The sequence below is a fragment of the Notothenia rossii genome, assembly GCF_949606895.1.
Source record: "Notothenia rossii genome assembly, chromosome: 11".
Taxonomy (NCBI): domain Eukaryota; kingdom Metazoa; phylum Chordata; class Actinopteri; order Perciformes; family Nototheniidae; genus Notothenia; species Notothenia rossii.
Genome location: NC_136910.1, coordinates 54,683,075 through 54,707,542, shown reverse-complemented (window position 1 = coordinate 54,707,542; position 24,468 = coordinate 54,683,075). Strand labels below are relative to the sequence as shown.

Genomic DNA, 24,468 nt, shown 5'->3' with positions numbered 1-24,468 from the left:
ACACAATAACTGCAATAATGAGAAGCTCAAGTATTCAATAATAATACAACCTTTTTACAAAAATGTATTTTAGTTTTCTTCACAGGAATGAATATTATAAGAATTCAGCTGCATATTTTTTGCATCCCTTAAAATCAAGAAAGCCTCATGGCCCAAACATTTCTCAAACATCTTCCTAAAGGTCCATAGTTTCTGGAGAATAAATAAAAACATGTAGGTTATTGCAGCGCATTTGCAAAATAAATGTTATTTGTGTGTCACTCTTATAATGAAAACACCAGTTGGCTCCAAAGTGATTATTTAAGCAATACTGCTCTGGGGGGAAATCCCTCTGAAATGGTTTGCTTTTTACTTTTTTGTGCTTCAGATGTTTACTGCTGTGGTCCAACTCCGGTGAAAGCCATCCTGAATGGAGACACTAACCAAAAATATGACACCCCATTCGTCTTCTCCGAGGTCAACGCCGACTGTGTCTTCTGGCGGGTCAGTGAGCCTCAAACACACTTTGAGGGAATTTAAAACACCTTTATTTTTCCTGAGATTGCGTTACGATTTAATTATTTCTGTGTCTATTCTCTGTGTGTTCTGTCAGGTCAAAGCTGACAACTCAAAGGAGAAAATGTCCACTGACACTAGCAGAGTGGGTCAAAATATCTCCACCAAGTCTGTCGGTTCAGGGAAGAGGATGGACATCACCGACAGTTACAAATACAGAGAGGGTGAGTTCGCCTGAAGAGCTCAAACAGCAGGGGGGGGGGGGGGGGCAGTGACTACACCGTGTGTACCTACTCACTTGCTAATAGACATTATAATACACAATATTTTAAGTACATAATTCCTGCATTTCTACTTACACCCAGTGTTGTGCTAGTTACTGAAAACCAGTAACTAGTTACCATTACTAGTTACTTCATTTCAAAAGTAACTCAGTTACTTACCGATCTCACACACACACCCACAGGTAACGTGTTACTTTGAACAGTAACGCATTAGTTACTTAAAAAAAGTGCTCCCATTAATGCCCTTATAGCCTTCGTTTCAGTAATGTTATTGCATTGGAGAATAATACAATCTTTTGATCAAGAAATAGCAATAGCAATAGTAGAAATAGCCTGCACATACTTGCCAACCTTTAGACCTCAGAAATCGGGAGCATTTCAAAATGCAAAAGGGGGGGGGGGGGGGGGGGGGGTGCTAGTGGATCGCCGGAGCTGTTAGATTACCATTAACATGCTTATTGTAGTTGTAAGTGCACTGCCTTGCGGCCTGTAGCACCGTCCTTGATGGAGCATATGTGTGGGCTGGACCTGTATTTTACAGGAAAGGAGTGAGCAGAGAGTAGAGTAGTTGTCGATTCTTGTTCTGTTTTCTGTGAATATCTGCCTCACTCTCAGAATTTGAGTTGCGCGCGCAAAGAGACGTGTTACCATGGAAACCAAACAATGGTGTAGCTGTATTAAAGTCCGAGTGGAAACAGTCGCGTGTAAATCTGATTTTGTCAGAAATCGGGAGAAATGCGGGAGAAATATGACACCGGGAGGAAACCGGGAGAGGGCAATGAAATCGGGAGTCTCCCGCGAAAATCGGGAGGGTTGACAAGTATGGTTGTACAACATACCGTGCAATGGCTTTATCAACTTTTCCCTGGCTAGCAGTCCCTCGGTTAAAATCCAGCCGCTGTTGTTTAGTAGAGTCACTCTTGGTGGAGTGGCGTCGGATGAGTCTGGGTCTGTGTTCTTAGCCAGGCTGCTAGCTTCGTCCCAGGCACTTAAGTACAGTTCTCATCTCTGTTCGCCTCGCTGTTGGCGCCGCTCACCAACGTCTGGGAGCCGAGGCTATATAAAAAAAATAACGGAGTAACGCACCATGTAGTAACGGTAACTGAGTTACTGAATTAAAAAAATAACGCGTTGGAGTACTAGTTACTGACAAAAATAACGGCGTTACAGTGACGCGTTACTTTGTGCCGCGTTAGTCCCAACACTGCTTACACCATAGTGTCATTAACACTATGGTGTAAGTTATTTTTTTCACACCTAAGTATGTTGCATTGTTGGAGGAACCTGGGAATTATAATTTGTCTTTCCTTCAACTGCACTGTAGATATTGTGCATATGAAGGTAACCTTTGCATCACATCTTTACACGCAGACTTAACTACCTCTTGTTTTACCTTAGCATATTGTTTTGTTTTTAATTAATACTTCACAGTCTTTTAAGAAGTTCACCGGCATCCTGTGCGCATTGTCTTCGTCAACCATTGGTCAAAAACCACAAGCCCTTCCTAGAATTGTGGTGGACACTTTATGCTTTGCTTGCACATTCTAAAATGCACAATGAGCAAAGGTCAAAGGTTCAGGATGTTCTTTCTGGTTTCATATGTCTAGTAAGACATTACTGACAAATACTTCCTTTCCATCAAACCAAACTAAAGCCAATTTAGCATTTTTTATCAATGGTAAGTTTAATAGAGGTGAGGTACGTGAGGTCTGTCACGGCCACTTAAACAGCAGATCTGTCAACACTGTATTTGTATTATTATTATTTGTAAAGGTCCCAAGCTACCTGGCAGGATATATGGTAAATGAAAATAAAGTAAAATGTCATTTTGAGCCAGTGCAGTATGATGAATTATACTTTCTGTAGTAGTCCTTTTGATGGAAATACTTTTATACATTTACTTTACAATTAGTACAGTTTTGATTGCAGGACTTTTACGATAATTTCTACACTTATTATTCATACTTTTGCTGAATTAAAAGATCTAAGTGCTTTATTTAAACAGCTGTCTGTGCTGAAGGTATCTCTGGAAGTTGACTTTGAAACTCAATTTACAGGATCAGAGAAGGAGAGGGCTGTCTTTAAATACGCCGAAACCAAAGATTACTCCAAAGCTGATGATGATGAGGAGTTGGGGAGGTTTGAAGTGACGGAGGACTACGAGGAGGACGATCGGAAAGACAACAATGTTGAGGTTGAAGAGACAGAGGGGGGCGCCCTGAGTGAAGAAGAAGAAGATGATGAGAGTGAAGAGGAGGATGGGGAAGAGGCGGGGAATGGGACCAATGGAAGTCTGGATGCAGTAACCCCGCCAGTGATCATGCATTTTGAAGAGGTGCGTCACAGAAACTACCAGAAGTTTCCCTTTAGGGCAGAATTCTGAGAAAGAATACAGAATTACTACTTAAATCAATAACAGTTCAAACTGAACAAAACAATGTGAAATGTTGACTTTAATTAAACGTATTATGTCAACATATTTCACATAACTGTATTTGGTTAGTTGAACGCAATAATATCAAGTTTAAATACAAACATATTAGATTCAACTTAATATTATTGCTTTTCAACATTTCAGGTTTTTTTATTTTGCGTCAAAGGAACTTCTAAATAAGTTTCCCTTTAGAGCTATAGAGCTGTGCATGACTGAGTCCTACAATTCAGAAATTAATCATCCTTTTTACCACTTACCTCGACTTGAAGTCATTGTTTTTATTGATAGGTTTTGTGGTGCGATATCTTGGCAATGGTGACGTGAAGCCACGCGACCGTGATGTTGTTAATTTATTGCCTAATGTTAGCTTTTTTGAAATTGGTGTTAATATGTGGATATTATCCTGCTGAACAAATCAAAGCGTGTGTTTGCCAAAGAACTTGTTTTTTGCAACTTTCAAAAATCCAATGGAAAAATACCATTTAATTTTTTGTCGAGGGCCTACCAAAATACAGTACTTCTTGTCTTGTTTTTTTGATTTGCACACAATTTTTAGGATTATTATTATTATTATACGTTCAAACCTTTTATTACATTATGGGCACTTACAGAGATTCTTACTTGAACATGAAATACATTTTCATTTTCTTTACCAACCTTCTTTGAAATTCTGTAGAATTTATTTAGAAACTTGGCTGGTGATTTGCTCTTCAAGCAGGCTTTTGTTTCTCCTTTGCTTTACTGCTAACAAATTCAGTCTTTGTGTACGTGATTTAATGACATGACCTGAGTTACTTCTTGAGAATTCAGACTCATGTTTTGGCACCAACACAGCTTTGAGCGTGGTGCTTTAGTAACAATTTCATACCAACATGATTTTTATGATTTATGTTTTTTATGATTTATTCAAGGTGTTCAATTCTTTCACTCTGACTTGAATGGTAGCGTACCCTTGATTTGTTTTTTGAGACTTCTACTTGTTATATATATAACCTGTTCTCATTCTACTCTTGTGTTTAAAGAGGCCCTTGTATGCTTTTTGGGGTTAGCTCTTTCTTGTAGTGTGTTCTATAGGTTTTTGTGCATGTAAATGGTCTGCAAAGGCTGAAATACATGTGTTCCCTCCAGAGGGAGTTTCTCTCCCACACACTCCCACCTCCCCTGAAACGCCCCTATTGGACTCCTTTGTTTACTTCCGTGACACAGCGACATCACATAACACTTACACTTCTATCTGCTAGCCCTCCAACACATTGTACGTGATAGGCTAAGGGACATCTCTAAGCGGTTGACGAATCACAACAGAGCCGGCCAGCTAACCAATCAGAGCAGACTGGGCTCTGGTTTCAGACAGAGGGTGAAAGGAGGTGCATTCACAGTATATATAATAGTATGTCCTCTCACTTGTGTGCTACAGGTGACTCCGCCGAGGAACGGTAAGGATGTGAGGCTGAAGCTGGTGCTGCAAAGTGAGAGCAGCTCCGTCAGATCGCTCTCCGTCAACATCAGCGTCCAGGCCATGAGGTACAACGGTGTACCGACCATGAACATCCGGACAAGGGGGAAGGACAAGATACTGCTGCCCGGGAGAGGTGAATCTTCTGCTAGAGATATTTTTCTGCACAGAGATGTTGCTGTTTAATTTTGGATGCAGATATCCAAAGGGGTGGTCTAATCTACCTGCGGGTACAACGCATCTAAAACACATAGTGATAAGAATAAGATAAGGTATTCGACTCAATGGAGGTAAAAACACGTATACCATTTACTAGTAGTTAATTAAACAGTTTTCCAATAGTAAAGTGATAGATTTACAGAAAAAAGGCTGTTTTCCCTTTGATTAAAGTATTAAATGTTGCGGGAAAAAGAACAGGGCTACATGAGGCTTGATAGTGTGGGTCATTGTAGGTTAAAAATGATTATGGTAGAGGACTTGGGGGCAAGCAGGGAAAATGTCCCAACAAAAATACCAAAGTGGTCAGTGAAAAATACTCCTGTGAGTCTGTGTACCTTAGTTTCAATTGTTTTTCTTTCTTGAACGAGTAAACGGAAAAGCAACAAAATAGATTTTCTTTTCAAGGCAAGTATACGGAAGGCATCTGCAATACTTTTTTGTTTTTGCTTTTTACCTGACTAAATGGTCAAAGGATCATTGGAGCGAGGGGCGGGGCGAAACTCTCAGAAGCTATTTCAAAATGAAAGCAGTTGTTTGCTATAATACACTTGCATTGAAGGACTATAGTATCCTAAAGAAGGAACAATGTTAACTTTTAGCTTGTTGCTTTACAATCCTAATACTTAAAATCATTTCAGTACCAGGTGGTTAAGTATTGTAAAAGCCAGGGGGTCTTCAGTGTCAGAATCAGAAGGAGAAGCAGGAGTTCTTTATTCGTCCCAAAGCGGGTACATTTACAATGTTCAGCAAAGGGACAGTGTAGACACTAGGGCTGTACCCGAATATCCGAATATTCGTTCGTTGGAGTACTATTCGGGTTTCAATTTCGTTATTCGGATATTCGTATTTTTCGTTTTTTTTCGTTTTTTGGAATTGATTGAAATCTCCATTATCAACGTAAGAGCTTGTGCCTCTTCGGGGGGTGCTAACACTTACATTAACCATAACGTTATCGTTTACTTTCTCCGTCTTTATATGTAGATATGACTTCTCTCCGTTAATCTCCGTCACGTTGTTTCCATAGCAACAACAACTTCCTGTCAACAGCGCTAACTTTCCTTCAAAATAAAAGCATGTCCATACAAAATAGAAAGCCACGCCAAATTGCACTTAAGACATATACAACTGCAACGAAAGTAACAAACACAATGCAATATCCTTTTCAATTTCAAAGAACACAAATTGGATTGTATATATGAACAAATAACTATAAAACAACAATACTGTAGAATAACAAAATGAATGCCATGAATAAACCGAAATACACGTGTTGAAGCGGTTCGCTGCTGATTACTGCGACTACTATGGGTGCCATAGTTTATGGGCGCTGTACGCAATGGAGGCGTAGTTCTGTGAAGATAAGATAATAACATGTACTTTATTGATCCCAAATTGGGAAATTGTTTAGTTATTAAATATCATTAGTAGAATGATTTTTTTTTTTCTTCCTCCCAATTTTCAACGCGCCCCATGGATGGATGCGCCCTTAGCATTCCCGTATACTGCCTATGCCAGGGACCGGCCCTGGGTGAGAAATATGTATTTCCTTTGTTGAATTTGCTGTAAAGCGAATTTAATTCTCCCTCTTTCTTCCTCTGTCTCTTTTAGATTTGTTCATCATGATCCGAGTCCCATTCCTGGCGTACTATAAAGCCATGTTGGACTGTAACAGCTTGAAGGTTTCAGCTTTGGTCACGGATAAAGAGTGGCCCAACAACACGTACCTGGCTGAGAATGACGTCGTGCTGATCGACCCCAAAATCATTCTCACGGTCAGTCAAAAAACTTCTGTCACAAGAATCTGAAATGTTTTTAATTGAAACAATAAGAAATATATATTTAAAAAAGAAAAGTATAATAACCATTTCAAAGAAACTTTATCGTTTTTAGTTCTTCATCTAAACTGAGGGGTGCCCAATGCGTCAATCGCGATTGACCGGTCGATCGCAAGGGTAGTGTGGGTAGATCGCATGGCATTTTTCAAAGTTAGCCTATCATCCATCCTTACTATGGCATTTGCCACTTGATTGACGTACAGGTAAGCCAGTCTGACTTGTACTGTGCCTTACGGGTTCATGCGGGGTTATGAGGGGGCCTCACCTCCTCATCTGAAGCGCAAATGATTAGTGTAAGCGCGCCACAGTTTATCCGCCGTTTAGTCCACTAGCATCCCCCCCATACTCACGACACAAATTAGGCAGGGGCGGCCCTGTGGGTAGATTATTTGGGCGTGGTCATTTTAAAAGTAGCTCCCAAGCTGAAAAAGTGTGGGCACCCCTGATCTAAACTGAGGGAAAACCACGATAAGCCTTTAGGCTTTTGGCCTCACCTTGCATATTCTGTTATTCTGTGTGACTGGCGAAGCCACACACAGTATAGTATTCAACATACTTATCTCATCTTATCAGTGTGAATGCTGTGCAACATTATTAAAATATTCAGCTTTTTCTGCCTTTTCAGCTAAATTCAGCAACAAATGTACACGGCTTACAGCATTCGCACGCATTTTCAGCAGGAAATGCATTTTCTAGTTTCCTTCTCTTATCCCACTTTCAAGCCCCCAGTGTTCATGTATCTTTTAAATCTAAATTCTTCATTTTCTTCTTAAACATTACATTTCAGCATAGCAGTTCAGCATCAGCTTTTCCGCATAAAGCATTCCCACTAGCAATTTCTTCATGATTGCATTCTCTAGTCTCCAACTTTAAAATGGTCACAAGACATTCAGCTATCAAACTTTTACAGTTTTTATCAACGTTTAAGTTGTGGTAAATTTTCAGGCTGTTTTAGATTTTATAATGGGTGTCTATGGGAAGGGCTCTTCAGGGCTAGAGTGCGTGACATCATCCCTTAGTGTCATGAGGTTCAAGTGTCATGAGGTTCAATTAAAGCACGGTTATTGTATAATATTATTGAGAGAGAATTGTCCGGGGCTGCAGAAAAAATATAATAATAATAATGCCCAGGCCAGGCAACGCAACTGGTGTTGTCTCAAATCGGACTCGGCAAATGTGTCCTCACTGGATGTGGCTATGGCCGCTGGTTTCTAGCTAGCCATGATCATTAGCAGTAACACATCATGACAGACTGCACATTTAACCCCCCAATACAACAGTGACTTATTTCCCATAACAATATTGTAGGTTTGTTAAATATAGAAAGAAACACATGTATAACTGTTCTATGTAAGTGCTGTGTTTCCTAGAGCAACTGCATTCGTGGATAGTCACGTAACTTCTGTTATAACTGCTGTTGCATTGGGAAGAACTTGTGCTCCCAAAGTATGCATGCAATATTGGTACATTCACACTAGTTACATAATAACAAACACTGACTGTTGATAGTCCTGATATAAGAATATCTAACCTTTTATTAGAAACGTCTTGTCATAAAAAACACATTTTACACAGGCTGTTTTCTCTCGCCTTAATACATGATTGGTAGTGATGATTCCTGACGAATGGTTTTAAATAATCTGTTCAAATGTGTCCCAGGTTTTAAGGTATGCCAAAGTGGGTCATACGGCAAGAGCGGAAGTGACTTTCCTGAACCCCATGCGCAACGAGATGCTGACCAACTTCACTGTGACCCTCTCCGGAAGTGGACTGATGAAACACGAGGTGGTATTCAAGTGAGTGTGTTTGTGTGACATAACCTCACCGGTTAAATGCTATAAAAGATTAAAGGATGGTTACTACTAGATTATAAAGTTGGTAACATTCACTGTCATTGGAAACTACAATGTTAGTTTTATCAGTTTATTTAACAATGTGATCGTATGATTCCTTCCCATATTATTGCATATCTGCTGTAAGCCAGCTCGATAACGTAGATAACCTAGTTTCAGATAAACTGACAAAACACTTTCAACTATGGACAGACTAACTCTGCCAACAGTGACACATTATAATCCCTGAACGTCAAGTGCCAGCTGTGTGCATCAATTTTAAGTGTCCCCTGATTTCTGTTGTGTTTTGAGCAACTTCCAGTGTTTTTCTGCTTGTAATGCTTGACTGTTTTAAATATAGACAACATTTAATTGGCACCACAATGGTGTGGTTCAATTCTCAAGGCATAAGTTAAAAGTTGTGTTGCCCATCCAAACTCTGAATAAATCTGAGTCTTTTTTTTATCTCATTACACTTTGTGTTTCCTGCAGGATTCCAGACTTGAAGCCAAACAACCGTATCAATGTCAAGTTCTCCTTCATTCCTTACAAGTCCGGCAAGAGGACTCTGGTGGCCGACATCGACTGCTCCGCCTTCAGAGACATCAAGGCCAGCTGCATCGTCAACGTCCAGCCGTAAACTCATTACGAAACAAATGGCCAGGTTTATAGCTCTTTATGAGGTGTTTTTACTTTGAAATCATTCAGGGGCTTTCAGAAGGAAGGCAAATTGTTTTTAATCAATGGAGGCTACATTATTTATAAAAAGTAGTTATACGTATACACACTATCAACTGTGGTTTTAATTTACACATTTTTACTTTCCACTTTGCATTATGGCCTTTCCCTTGGTACTGCTAAACCTATTACTCCTGTTGAGGTGTTACATATTGGTATAATGGAATATATATAAAATATAATTATTGTTTTATTGCAAACTTTAAACTTTCGAAATCTAACGAACAATGTAGGCTTGTAATCATTTATAATTATACAAATCAATTAAAGCAAACTGCTCGCATAAACGAAATTCAAATGTACATTTATCATCTCAAAATAACCAATAATGTCAAAAGAGTCGGCCTGTGAAACCCTAATAGTTGGCACCGCCATGGTTCCTTCAATAAAAAGATTTTTGATTATTGCATGATACTTAACATTCTCCCAAAAAATGTAAGCTGTGTTCCCATATGAACACCACTTACCTGATTACCGAAGCATACATTTAAAAGTGGATAAACATTTTAACTCTTCTATACACACTTACACTGAAATGATTTGATGTCCAGCATTGCTCCATTAACTCTTCTGACGAAGTGATGTGAAGTTTAATTCAAAAACGAATACAGCTTAACATTATGCACTCATTAGAGGAATACGAAAACTCTCAACTTGTATCTTTAGAGGGATGTTCTCGGTCCAATTTGAACTTTAGTCTTAATCGCTTGGCTTCAATTGCACCAAAATATTCATCTATTAATCATCTATCAATGCTCGGACCTGCTCCTGATGAAGTGTTGCGCGGTCAACAAGAGACAAAATGATGGGAAAGCGGGACTGTATCTTTTGTATGTTGTTATTGACGCCAGAATCACACAAATAAAGATAATTGAAAGGCATATGTCGAGCCCCCTGTTTGTTCAGAAGTGAAGATACCATTTTTAAGTTATCATTTTGTTTAGAGAATATAATCCAAGGTGTTTCTTTCATTTAAAGGAGACCTATCATGCTATATTTTAATAATATATCGTAGGGCCATACCTATGTAAGGTATATTTATACTTTTTTTTTTCAAAATACCAAATAGATCATGCATTTTAGCCATGCCTCATTTTGCTCTATTTTCCTCTCCTCCACCCTGTCTTTGCATGCGCTGCAGCTGACCACGCCCCCCTGCAAAGGAGGGGGCCGAGTTACGAGCGTCATGTTACCTTGCTGTTACCATGCCACGTTGGCCAAATAGGCAGGGCTCCTCGTCATTGACGTCATACTATTTTAAAATCTGTATCAGATCCGTTGCAGCCCCGTTTTTAGAGATTTGGGTGTGGAGGAAAAGAGAGACGGTTGTGTTTTCTGACACTTGGTGAGTTCCCTGACACAGGGGACATATTCAAGTATAAAAGACGTACAAAAGTGCATTTAGCATGATAGGTCCCCTTTAAATTAAAACAGGATTATGGTTGCCACTTTTAACTCGTAAAAATCTACACGTATCGTTACTCAAAATAGATCAAAACATGTTGCACAAGTGAGTTTTTTACAATTATTATTAGCATAAATGCAGAACAATAATCAAAACCTTAAAGGTGTAGAAATAAGTGAATATAATTGTGCCCTCATAATACTCACATTTTTTTTACGACAAATATGTAAACCTAACTGCACTGATAAAACAAAAACACAATTCCAAAGAAAGAAATTTGAAATGTGTGATTTTAAAAATAAAAATGTAAACAAATGAATCTTTGAAGTTATGATTGATATTACACTACGTGCATTTTGTAAAATATTTTTTCTTTACTCTTTATACACACTCCGGCCAAAGGATGTCAGAAAAGGTTTAGCATGGAAACCAGCTAAGCTTCGTTTAAGGTGTATCTGAGATTAAAATGCCACATAAATCATTTTTCTCAATGGAGAGAAAGAAAGAGAGTCATTTTTTCCCCATTACATAATGAATACATGGTGTTCTTATCAACTTGTGTGTAATTGTATTGCCTGCTCCCATATTTTCACGTAAAACTGGCTTTCTGAGTCACTCTTTGTTTCGAAATTCTGAAAATCATGACCTAAGACACGCACACACAGACACAACTCTTTGTTTAAAATGTGTCAAAGAGGAAGAGTCAACGACTGAATAACATTACACCAAATCTCAGTTTCAATCTACTACCAAACGTTATACAAATGTGCCTCTTCCTGCTTTCTTACATTGGTTGCAGACGCTTTTGTGCTTGCTCTTGCCTCTGCTTACTTTTTTATGCTGATTTTCCTATTTTTATTTTCTGAAAACTTCGAGCAGCGGCTCCTGGATATTAATTATCACTGGGACAGTTACTCTTCATAAATAGTCGAAGGGTTTTAAACATATTTAAATATTTTTACGACGACCTATGTCTTACAGTAGCGTGGCCTAGCAACAGCTTAAGCGTGTAACTGCATAATATAAGGGAAGTTGCCACATTATGGACAGAGCTAACATGGGATCTCTCCCGCAATTGTACAACTATCCTCTCAATTGAATTGAGACGGACACTTCGTATGCAAATTCTCCCAAATTCTCCAGCCAGTGGCAGGAGTGTTATGAAAGTGACAAAAAATGCAATATATACATTTTCCAGCAGGACCGTGTCATTTCTTTGCTGCACTTGGGAAAAAACGAGGAAACGTGTTACTAGGATGAAACGTGCTTTAAACGGGTGAACAAGTGTGCCTGGCCCCCAAACTTTGTGGGTGTGCCACAACGGGTACCAACTGTCTCTATACCAAGTTTGTAATCCCTGCAACGTTTATACATTTTTGACATTGTCCAAATGTCTCAATGTCCACACCAATACATCATATGGTGGCCTATCACCGTCCAAGTATCAGCTCACTCTGTCAATAAATTGAGGAAATATGAGCCTGTCCAATTGATGGACTTTATTTAGTATTGAAAAGGTGCCTGTATTGTACACAATTTTACAATTCAGGGACCTCCATCCATCCATCCATCTTCTCCCGCTTATCCGTGGTCGGGTCGCGGAGGTAGCAGTTCCAGCAGAGAGCCCCAAACTTTCTTTTCCCTGGCCACATCAACCAGCTCTGACTGGGGGATCCCAAGGCGTTCCCAGGCCAGCGAAGAGATATAATCCCTCCACCTGGTTCTAGGTCTACCCCTTGGTCTCTTCCCAGCTGGACGTGCCTGGAACACCTCCCTAGGGAGGCGCCCAGGTGGCATCCTAACTAGGTGCCCGACCCACTCAACTGGCTCCTTTCGACGCGAAGGATGAGCGGTTCAACTCCGAGTCCCTCCCAGATGACCGAACTTCTCACCTTATCCCTAAGGGAGACACCAGCCACCCCACCACACATCTCGGCCGCTTGTACCCGCGATCTCATTCTTTCGGTCATTACCCATCCTTCATGACCATAGGTGAGGGTAGGAACGAAAATGGCGCGGTAGACAGACAGCTTTGCCTTCTGGCTCAGCTCCCTTTTCGTCACAACGGTGCGGTAAAGCGACTGCAGTACCGCTCCCGCTGCTCCGATTCTCCGACCCATCTCACGCTCCATTGTTCCCCCACTCGAGAACAAGACCCCCGAGATACTTGAACTCCTTCACTTGGGGTAAGGACTCATTCCCATTCAGGGACCTTTTCAATGTAAAATAAAGTCCTTCAATTGGACATGATAAAACAATCGGGGTGCCCAACCAGTCGGAAGATTCCCAGTCGATCGCAAGATGTTTCTAAAAATAGAACAACAATATTCTGTTTTATCGTTAACTTTTTTTATCGTTTTTATCGTTAATGTCTTCCTGTGCCAGAATAATAATAATAATAATAATTAAAGCTGCAAGCACCGTTGAGCGGGTCTTCGACGTTCCGCAGGCTGTTGTCCGCACGTTGACGTGTGTGTCTAGGTGTCTCGAGGACTCGGCCGTTGGCAAACGTGGGAAGTTTCAGGCCGATCGGACAATGCATTTAGGAGTTACAGCAGTATCATAAACATTCTGTTTGATGGCGGGTGATCTGTCGCCATGGCAACGGAATTTCATGACACCCCATAATACGCCTAGATGTGTTGAGGTCTGCATCGTTATCAGATCTGTGAAGTTTTGGGCCGTTTGGAGCATGTTAACTGGAGTTATGAGAAAACCGTGTTTCATGGAGAGAATTTTGTTACCATGGCAACGGCATTTGATGACACCCCATAATACGCTTAGATGTGTTGAGGGCTGCATCGTTATCAAACCTGTGAAGTTTTGTGTCGTTTGGAGCATGTTAACTGGAGATATGAGAAAACCGTGTTTCACGGCGACCATTTTGTTACCATAGCAACGAAATTTGACGAAATCTCAAAACTGACACATATATGTGTCGAGGGCTTGACAGTTAGCACACATCTGAAATTTGAACACTTTTTTACCATTTACACAGGAGTTATATCAATATTGTGCTTAACGGCGCGGGAGGCATTGCCATGGCAACAGCTTTTGAGGAAAACTCACTATTGTCATATTGAGGTGTTGAGGGCCGGACCATTAGCCATCATCTGAAGTCTGGTGCCGTTTGGACAATTTTCCATTGAATTAGGACAACACCGTGTTTCATGGTGAGGGATGCGTTGCCATGGAAACGCCATATGATGACATCCCATAATTGGCATAGAGCTGTTGAGGGCCGGACCATTAGCCATCATCTGAAGTCTGGTGCCGTTTGGACGATTTTCCATTGAGTTACGACAACACCAGGTTTTTTGGCGAGGGATGCGTTGCCATGGTGACGGCATATGATGACATCCCATAATTGACAGAGCTGTTGAGGGCCGGACCATTAGCCATCATCTGAAGTCTGGTGCCGTTTGGACGATTTTCCATTTAATTAGGACAACACCAGGTATTTTTGGCGAGGGATAGGTTGCCATGGCAACGAAATTTGGTGAAATCCCCTCAAAACAGACATTTTGAAATTTGAGACGTATGCGGTGCTTTTGCTCTGGCCGGACAATTTTTTGGTGCATGAAAGGAACCGGATTCCGGAGCTAAGACGCTGCTCCGCTGCGGTGTGAACAGGAAAACTCGGTGCTTTTCAAGCACCAGCTCCGAACCGGCCCTGAAACACCGTTGGTGGGAATGAGGGCTCTGAGGCGTGAAGGAAGTCCAGAAGACGTCACAGATGACCCGATGCTTTTCCAGCACCCGCTGATATTAGCGCCACCTCGATTTAGGACTTTGTTGTTATCTCCTGTATTTGAGATATAAGCCTGATGTCTTTTGCTGCTCCGGTGAGCAACATACCCCATGTGTGTGACTTAAACCATATCCTTTGTATGTGATTTAAATATGTTCCTAACACTGCGAATCAAAACCGCTAAGCTAAAAGCGGCTAATGTTTGGCGAGATGATGTTTAGTAGTCTCATTTAGTCACAAGTTAGCAGCCGCTGTTTTTATGACAAATAGAAGCTCGGACGTTAGCCAGTGGGATATTTACTGACTCTTAAAACACGTGAACATCTTTAGAGCTCGTGTTCCCCCAGACCTTATTTCAGGCTTCAAAACAAAAACACGTTTTAATTCAAGACAAGGGAACAGGAAGTGGCACAACGCTAACTCATCTCCTGGTTTCGGGGAAAATTAATTCACCAATCTGTTAATAGTACTATTCGATACATTATTTTACACAAAATGCTGCCATCTATCTGACAATACTAGCTTTTACCCCCCCCCCCCCCCCCCCCACAGAAAGCAGACACAACGCACATGCCTTTGAAAAAGGATTGTGTTTTATTTACAGTGACTTTCATCAGAATTACAATACAAATCATTTATAGAACCAGTCTCCACATACGGAGAATTTATATCAGAGCTTGAGGAGGTGAGCTGGATGCTGTGTGTGTGTGTGTGTGTGTGTGTGTCAACTTTGGCAGAGGGAAAGTCCTTGGATGTATCTGCAGCCTCCTCTTCCTCTTCTCCTCTTCCTCCCCTTATTTCATCTGCTCAGTGACTCTCTCCTTTCTTTCCCACAACCTAGTTGGAAACGGAACAAAATAAAAGGATCGTCAGCAAATGCAACGCACTCATTAACACACCTGAACAAAAACAAATGTAGTTATGGCTAATGGGCACGTACCCTCTTAAAATCGCTCATGTTGGTGGCCTGTACTGGAGTGCCAATGAAGGTCAGATAGTTGATTTTTGTCGTCTCCTCGTCTCCTTGGTTTGATTTGATGAACATCTGATAACGGGGGGGAAAAAGACAAACACCATCAGTAAACCCACCCTTTACTTCTGGAGTGGTTCAGGTTGAGAACCCGTTTTTTGTCTTTCAATTGAAGCGGCACTAGCTCCCAGCCTCAAGACAGAGCAATAACATTTCATGGGGAGAACAGAAATGTGTTGCAGGAGCACGAGCGTTGAAGTTGTGTCTCGAACGTCGCCAGGCATACATGTGACATTTTTCCATTATTCACCATACTATGAATTATGACCCATTTACTATCATTGTCTTTTTTAACCATGAAAATCTGTTGAAAGATTGTTGTTAGTTCATTATAATTTACATGTGACTAGGCCTAACAGATAACAGATGAATAATAGTCTTATTTTGGAGTTGAAAATGTGACATTTTTCATTAATCACCATACTATGAATTATGACCCATTTACTATCATTGTGTTAGCAAGCACTTACTCATTCAAATCATTTATGTGGGTCATTCCAAAACTGGAGGGCATTTCTGTCCCACCTAAACTTCCAATCATCCATGCCCAAAATGCTCAAACATGCACTTGGTGTTCGTGCTTTTTTGCTATTAAGTTGTTGATATAAGTCTGTAGTAATGGTCAAAGCTATTTCTTATATCATAAATGTATTGTATCTGTTAGGCCTAGTCAGTTATTTCACACTGAAGGTGTGTCCCACACAGTGGTGACTGTGTCGGTGAGGCACAGCCCCACCTAGTGTCAGCAGAAAGTAATGCAAATAATAATTCCAAAGATATGCAAAAAGAATACATGTTAAAATATATTTTAAGATCATGTTTAGTCGTCTGATTTGTCTGTACATTGCTCTGTGTTCTTCCAATTAGAGTCCACAGTGTGCCTATTGAGCCGTGTTGAGCGAAGTGGGGCAAGCCTCTCTCTCTGCTGTCAAAGTGAATGGGTGCTGTAAAAACTAAACTGCACATGCTCAGAGTATTTCTCTATTCAATGTGTGCGGCAAAAAAATAATCACCAGTGGGGCAAAGTGCTGGCAACCCCACCAAAACGTCATCTCATAGCTCAGAGCTGATTGGCTGTAATTACGTGTGCCACGAAAAGTGTTGCGAAGAGGAGACGAGAGAGAGCAGCGTGTAGCGATTAAAATCAGTAAAGCGGAATGAATGAAGTTGACCGATCTACTTCAGCTTTGGTAATTCATTTTATGTCATATCTTTTGTTGATCGTCTGTGTTTTGCCTGTAGGCTATTGCTCTGCCGGATCGATTGATATTGTGACCTCGGTGATGAGTGTCTGTGTTTTCCTTATATCCCCCCCCCACACTCTCTCTCTATCTGAACCATGGATAGCCACAGCAATTTTTTTACATGTTTAAAAAAGCACCAGAAGCTTATATATATATATATATATATATATATATATATATATATATATATATATATATATATATATACATATATATATATATATATATATATACACACATTTAAGTTGTTCGTGCCCCACCACTTTTGTACACTGGTCCCACAACATGTGCACAACCCTTACTGAAACCCATTAAGTTTGGCAGAGGAAGTAAAAACTGTAAATCACATGACAGAGGAAATTACATTATCAAGCCACGTGCTACTGCCATGGCAGACCAAAGTTAAGTCCTCTCTTATATTTTTTGAATCTTTACAGTCTTGAACGAGTGTAAACAACGCAACTCTGCTACTCATATTATCAGAATAAGATAAAAAAAGATCTTTCTTTAGTTAAATTCTAGTTTGTCCTTGCCTTTAAAGTAGCATTACATTTTGCCAATAGCAGGAACTCTTATGGTTAAAGCTAAAATAAGCTTTCATTTGCAGCCCTGTTTCTATGATTAAAGTAGTGACCGTTACAGCAGCTGTCATGAGGACACGATAAACTGGTGGGACACGAGATGGTCGGCTACCAGTCCAGCCAATGCATTATGATTATTATTAAACAGACACTTTTCAGTAATGTCGGTAAACCGTCCTTACCGTCACACTCTGTACGTTCTGAAACTTGACGTAGCGCAGAGGAATCAAACCGTCCTCTTTGTAGTCTTCCTCCGACAGCTCCAGAGCCTGAGTGGCTTCACTTCGCTCGGCATCGTCGAAACTCATCGACCGAGGGAGGTTAATGAACACCTTCACCACCTTAGGGGCTTGGGCTGAAGGGGGGAGGGAGTGAGGAAAAGGTGGAAGGAGGGATAGAAAGGAGAGGATGTAAGTTAGCAGGGAACTCCATTTTTTTTCCTAAATTGCAATATCCCCAGATGAAAATGAATAGAGTTTAAGAATACAAGTGGAAATCGTGAATAAAAAACTCACCAAAGTCTGAGGAGACTAGCTTCATAGAGAAAAGCTTCACAGGCTGGTTGAAAGCGATAGTTATCAGCAACTAGGCAAGAAGAAAGGATCAAAAAAAGACATGTAAGATAAAATACCATGAAACCCAGACGTGGGGGTTACCATGGATTTTGAAGGATGGAGAATATTTTGAAAGCCTTCTGAAAGTGTGAAGCTCGTACCTGTTCATCGCAGTCAGACTCCATGTAGGAGGAGTCTTTGATTAAGCAGTTATCGAAGCCACAGTCGTCGCTCTCGTTGAGGCACTCGCAGCCCGTTTTGTTGACAAAAGGCATGAGGTCCATCTGATAAAACAAAGAAGAAAGGAATAAGCTTCTGGCTCTACGGTTTTTTTTTCAACCAGGAAAATCTGTTGAAACATTGTTGTTAGTTCATTATAATTTACATTTGACTAGGCCTAACAGATAACGCGTGAGTTACAATACATTGTTTCATTTAGGCATGAATAATAGTCTTATTTGGAGTTAACGCTCAAGTCTCATAGGGCTGTTTTCGGGCGAGACACAACAGCACCAAGAAAATACACTGAACAAAGATATAAACGCAACACTTTTGTTTTTGCTCCCATTTTTCATGAGATGAACTCAAAGATCTAAAACATTTTCTACATACACAAAATAACAATTTCTCTCAAATATTGTTCACAAATCTGAAAAAATCTGTGATAGTGAGCACTTCTCCTTTGCCGAGATAATCCATCCCACCTCACAGGTGTGGCATATCAAGATGCCTTAGGCTGGCCACAATAAAAGGCCACTCTGAAACGTGCAGTTTTGCTTTATTGGGGGGGTCTGGGGGGGGTCCGAAAACCAGTCAGTATCAACTCTAACCCTAACCCTAACATGTCACCCATCTCCTTCGCATAGAGTTGATCAGGTTGTTGATTGTGGAATGTTGGTCCACTCCTCTTCAATGGCTGTGCCAAGTTGCTGGATATTGGCAGGAACTGGAACACGCTGTCGTATACGCCGATCCAGAGCATCCCAAACATGCTCAATGGGTGACATGTTAGGGTTAGGGTTTAATAAAACCTGGATTGCTATAATATATTTTTTTTTTTTTAAGAGTTGGGGGTTTAGGAAATGTTGATTGGCTTCTTATGAATCGTCATATGGATTCCTGCACATGTACAACCAAAAGCCTTCAGGAGGAATCGTCAAGACTTACGTATCCCTTTGGAATGTCTGAGTCCTCGCTGTTTCCGGGGTCGTTCTCCGTGTGCTGTTTGATCTTCTCCTCCAGACCCGCAGAGTCTGCCCCCTGGTACTGATCCACCCGGACCCGGTTCCTGAAGAACAAGAATGTCGGCGTGGCTGAGATGTTGTTCGCTGCCGCTGTTGCCTGAGAGAAAGAAAATAGGTTTTATAAAATGTAAAAAGTACAGCGTGCTGGATCTCCTGGCGTGCAGCTCTTTTCCGACCCCATGGTTCACCGGCATCCCATTGGTGACTAGTGTCCATTTTAGGTTGCTGTTGAGCATGAACATCACTTCCTGTTGCTTTGACACAGGCTGATATGTTATTTTATTATCCTGAACTGCACACTGTAGTCTATATGACTGAATCCCACATGACATAATACTGAACAACACCAGTCCGGCAGTGGCTCAGTCAGTAGGGGCTTGGACTGGGAGCTGTAGGGTCACCGGTTCAAGTCCCCGACCAGACCTAAAATATGGAGTGTGAACTGCTACTTGGAGAGGACCCAGTTCACCTCCTGCTCTGCCGTGGTGCCCTTGAGCAAGGCACCGGAAACCCACCTTCCCCCCTCACTCCCATTGCTCCCCGGGCGCTGTACAATAGCTGCCCACTGTTCCTAGTGCTAGACTCCTGGTACTACGATGGATGCAGAGAACAAATGTCACTGTGTGTGCTCATTACACATGGTGTCAAAAGAGGGTTTCATCCCTCCCAATTCTATTCTATGTTCAGACTACACTACATTTTCGGGAGATACCAGCATGATATGTGTGTCCCTGATAGGTAAATAAAAACACCTTTCAAAGACAGCTTTCCCGTATAATAACATGTTGATGTTCGTTCAGTATCAGTGATTCCATTCGTCAGCATTTACCAAACTTCGGTCCTGATGCGCAGCGAAAATAATTCCCACCAAGCACAATGTGAAGTGTCTTGAATATAGCCTGAATAAGCGAGTCAGCACTCTGTGGTTATATTGGGGCTTGAACTTTTTACAGCCTCCTAAGTCCTAATAAGGGATTTCAGCAACATCAATCCCGGGTGGGCCAAACCGGACAAAGTATCCTACGTGATCCCCAGATTCTCTCTTTGCTTTGTTTGATATTATTCAGTTTTATTTGATCTAAGAATAGGTAGGGCTAAAGCTGAGTACGATTGTAAAGAGTTACTGCAATGGGGCTGACGGGACCCTGCTGGATGAAAACCATGTGGGGGATGCACAGGTCAGACTTACCTGACAAACATGAACATCTACTTCGAGGAAGACGACGTGTGGGTGCTTGTTACTCAACATGTTGAAAGCTGGAGCTATTCTGACACAGGGCCGACACCTGAGGAGGAAGAGGACAGAGTCAGTGATCTGATCGAGAAAGATTTGCTAAAGCGACGAGTCAGTTAATCAACAATCAATAAGCTGTGAAAAAAAAACGTTACACATTATAATTAATGAATTATAAAAGGTCTCTGCGTTGTTGGGTTGATTCACTGGTTAATAAGTCACACAAATAAGAATTGAATAACAAATGTATTTAGGTACAGTTTAAGATACTTAGGTACACACAGAATTGAGTGATTACAATAAAAAGAACTGGTTATAACCTGACTAATTCTGGATTTTTAAGGCATGTTTTAAGACATGGGACTATAATATTTTGTCTGATGGTAACTTTATACATCACAACAGAACATAAACAAAAAAGCAATGACATTATCAGCTGACCAACACAATATACATCTGCAAATAGCAGAAAGTTCCCAAGAAAGTGTGTTGTTCGGTGGCATTTCAATGTCACATTTTCATTAATAGTAAATGAAAACATGACCTACATATTCATACATACAGCAGCTGAAGACCCATAAGGTGTTGCTACTGACACTTGATTCTACCTACAGAGACTATTTTGATAAACACCCATCCCTTTTTGTTTCAGAGCTTAGAAATACATCTTGTGATTGCTCTATTCTCAAATATTCCACACGGTATTTACAGTATACACAGAACAAACTTCTCAATTTCTAATATGTAAACAGAGAAATGTGACCTTTTCTGTTTACAGTTTCTATTCACTTTTAAATTAGACTTAATGTCACCGTTTTTTTCTTAATATTAAGATAAGACTTTATTTGTCCCAAAGGAAATGTTTATGCCTGAGTTACAAAGATACAATACACACAGCAGCACAATAATAGAAGTACCAATTAATAATAAAACAGTACACTATATGTGCAGTAAAAAAAACCATTAGACAACAAACTACATGAAAATGAGATGGTCAAATAATGAATTGAAAACTGTAAACATTGCTCAACCCTTCACCATCCAAGTTACTGTAATACTGCTATGTCATTGTAAGCAATAGAGCTAGTTAGCATGCTAACAATAGCATGCTAACCTTGCTTTTCTTGTCATGAAACCAACTTCCACCTATCAGATAACGTAGCTATTTGGGGAGTGTCAGCTCCATAAAACACTTAAACGAAGAAGCTATGAATGTTTTCCAGTCATAAGTTGAAAGGAGAGACTATGTGCTAAGCCTAGCTAGCCGCTGGGCCTCGGTCTGGTGTGTTTAGCTTACCCAGCCATTGTGAACTTCACCACGGCGAGCCTGGAGCCGGCGGCCGCTAGCTCGGGCTGGAAGTCAGGGTCGCTACCGATCACTTTGACACCCACCATTGTAGAGTTTGCAGCTGTGTTGTTAGTGGGTGCGGGTGATGTTCAAAGCAAAGAACTTGTTTATTAATAAAAAGTGTTTTGTTTTTAGCTTTCTGTCAGTAAATTAGCTAGCTAGCTGTTTTCGGAGCCACACGACAGTGAGCTGATTCAGGATGTGGACTCCTGATTGGCTAATACACAACCGGAAAGGTGGGGTTTTTCTTCTTCGTCTTCTTCCTCTTCTTCTATATTTTTAATGGCGGTTGGAAAACGGCTTTTAGGTGTATTTACCGCCACCTGCTGGAATAGATTGTGGATCAGCACGGTATAACCCAAAATCCATATTCCTGTCCTTTTTCAAATGTAGCCCAATATCACAAATTGTACTTTTTTTTCTCAGGGCTTTACAGAACATGAATACGCAGGAAATTCCCGGTGCTGTAAGATGTTTAAAAATATTTATTGAACAGAGAAGAGTCACTATTTTTCTCCTCGCACTGTGTACAACTGGACAAAAAGCTTCAAAGTAAAAGGGGGACTGGTCAGAGGAATTGAAATAAAATATTATAGCAACTCAAAGATATTGTTAAAGACATGTGCACTTGTTGAAACTTTCAGAGCAATTGAAAGAACATTTGTTCATAATGTATCCACAGAATACAAGGATACAGAGCAAAACAACATTGTGTGAAACACGGACAGACACAGAAATTAATACATAATGTACAAATACATTACAGATATATAATGTGTGTTCGGTTTCATTCTCCACTTTAATTTTGGTATTCATACATTCATTTATAAAAATTTTCTTGTGCTTATTTATTCCTGTATTTATGTCCACATTTATTTACCCCTGTATTTTTTTTATTTTTTTTATTTTACTCATCGCGTGTTCTTTCCTCCAAGTATATAAAAGGTAGAAACTAACTCCAAATCACATCACAGCAAGACCTATAGTTGGGTGTTTCTCATCTTAAAAACACATTGGTGGTCCAGAGGTCTTTGAATTGGTTCTTCAAGCAGGTGCTCGAGGTTCAACACCCAGGGGGGGGACATCTGTTGTCTTCTGCTATGCTGATGTTACATCTGGAAAATTGTCCCCACCACTTTTTCTAACAAAGTGACTCCCATGGTAGTCACAATAGGATTCTCTTTTCCCTGATATGTGAACTTCTGCATTACATAAGCACACTTTTTGTGACCTTCCTCAAACCCCATACTGTGAAATCCTGTATCATTATTTTACATTTCCGCTTCATCTTCCGAAACTGCAAAACTCTTCTGCTTTTAATTCTGTAATTTGTCAAATGTTGTATTTTTGTTTTTGTAGTTTTGTATTATATGTGTATTTGTTGACTTTTTATTTTATAGAAGTTTTTACAACAGTTTCAAAAAGATTTGCTCTTATTTTTCCAAATTGTTTTCTCTTACTCGCTTTATCTATGCACCCAGGGTTGGGATGGTTACTTTAAAAATATGTTTCATTACAATATGTACCTGTTAAAAAGCTAATCAGTAACCTTATCTTAGTATTAAATCATTCAATGAACCTGATTACCTCAATATCAAATATTAAAGATTCAAGACAAAGAAATATCAATAAGATGTTTTTCACTTAAGTTTTACAGAACAATGTAACACTATAGAAAAGAAGAAACCAATATATTTTGTTTAAAAGTTATTCCTATTCTCAGTGTGTGTTCCGATGTGGATCTTATTATAAGAATTTCCATTTTAAAATGAATTGTATCGTTGCAATACTACCAGTTATCCCCATTTCAAAAATAACACAGTAATCTGGTGCGTCTTTTTTATGTAACTGTAAGGGAATACAGATACCACACTTTTTTGTTCTGATTATTTAATCCCATTACATGTAATCTAATACTCCCCTGTATGATATATATATATATATATATATATATATGATATACAGAACTGAGGTCAACATGCAGTGATGTAACCCTAAATTGCTCCTGTGGGTATTGCCCACAGTATTGATGTAGGCCTATTACAGGCACCCAAAGAAACTGCCGGATGCTCACTTGCATATGTTGGGCAATTTGCACAAAAAGCACACGTTTACTGACTTTTGGCAAAATATTTGAATCATTTTGACAATGTTGTGACTTAAAGAGTTAGTCCAAGTTACATTTTTTAAAATTCATTTTGTTAAAAGTATTTAAAGCTGTTTAATGAATGTAGTGGAGTAACATCACGTTATTTCCCTTTAAAATGTGCTTTTGGGGCTTTAATAAAGTGGACTCCATACCTCGATTCTGTTTTCTGTGAGATTACCCTCAGTGATGCAGGTGTCACAATATTTCTCAAATCCTCCAGAGTTCCCTTGATAACTTGATAGATGTACATCAGCTCTTCGAACTTCAGGATAGGTTCCAGATTTAGAAACCTCCTCCTGTATTCTTGAAGATTTTCACAAACATGAATTTGCATTGGGATATTGGTGCATAATTATAATTCATTGCATTTATTTTAGCGCTTTTACAAGTGCTCAAGTCCCTTTACATTAGATATCATACATGTAAATGTAACATAATTCAAATCTAAACTACCAGCAGCAAAATGTCCCACATTGTCCCACATTGTCCCACATTGTCCCACACAAACTTACTCTTTGTCAGGTGGCATGTTGGCACCTTCTCGCCCAACAAGCAGCAGGAAGCGTCCCTATAAGTGACCACCTGGTTGAAATTAAGGATTCAATTACACGCCTTTACCTGCGCATCACGTGACA

The 24,468-nt window shown here is 40.1% G+C and overlaps 3 protein-coding genes across 4 annotated transcripts in view; 2 read left to right on the top strand and 1 right to left on the bottom strand.

The window, feature by feature from the left end:
• The window catches only part of wdr7 (WD repeat domain 7), a gene marked incomplete at both ends in the record, with an annotated part of 127,345 nt that overhangs the window by 56,279 nt on the left and 46,598 nt on the right, over nucleotides 1–24,468 (top strand).
• On the top strand, nucleotides 327–10,144 carry LOC307025380 (protein-glutamine gamma-glutamyltransferase 5-like). The gene is made up of 7 exons (XM_079660012.1): nucleotides 327–483; nucleotides 593–719; nucleotides 2,837–3,114; nucleotides 4,631–4,805; nucleotides 6,497–6,660; nucleotides 8,383–8,519; nucleotides 9,048–10,144. Exons 1-7 carry the CDS (start codon nucleotides 337–339, stop codon nucleotides 9,193–9,195), a joined length of 1,176 nt encoding a protein of 391 aa, XP_079516138.1. The 5' UTR covers nucleotides 327–336; the 3' UTR covers nucleotides 9,196–10,144.
• txnl1 (thioredoxin-like 1) lies at nucleotides 15,021–24,379 on the bottom strand. 2 transcript variants are annotated; one of them, XM_079656991.1, is made up of 9 exons: nucleotides 24,346–24,379; nucleotides 24,012–24,136; nucleotides 20,292–20,388; nucleotides 19,026–19,199; nucleotides 18,020–18,142; nucleotides 17,820–17,889; nucleotides 17,487–17,659; nucleotides 15,390–15,494; nucleotides 15,021–15,286 (listed from the first exon to the last, which is right to left on the bottom strand). In XM_079656991.1, exons 3-9 carry the CDS (start codon nucleotides 20,349–20,351, stop codon nucleotides 15,257–15,259), a joined length of 735 nt encoding a protein of 244 aa, XP_079513117.1. In that variant the 5' UTR covers nucleotides 20,352–20,388; nucleotides 24,012–24,136; nucleotides 24,346–24,379; the 3' UTR covers nucleotides 15,021–15,256. The 2 variants fall into 2 exon arrangements, with proteins under 2 accessions (XP_079513117.1, XP_079513116.1); XM_079656990.1 differs by lacking the exons at nucleotides 24,012–24,136; nucleotides 24,346–24,379 and adding an exon at nucleotides 21,634–21,915.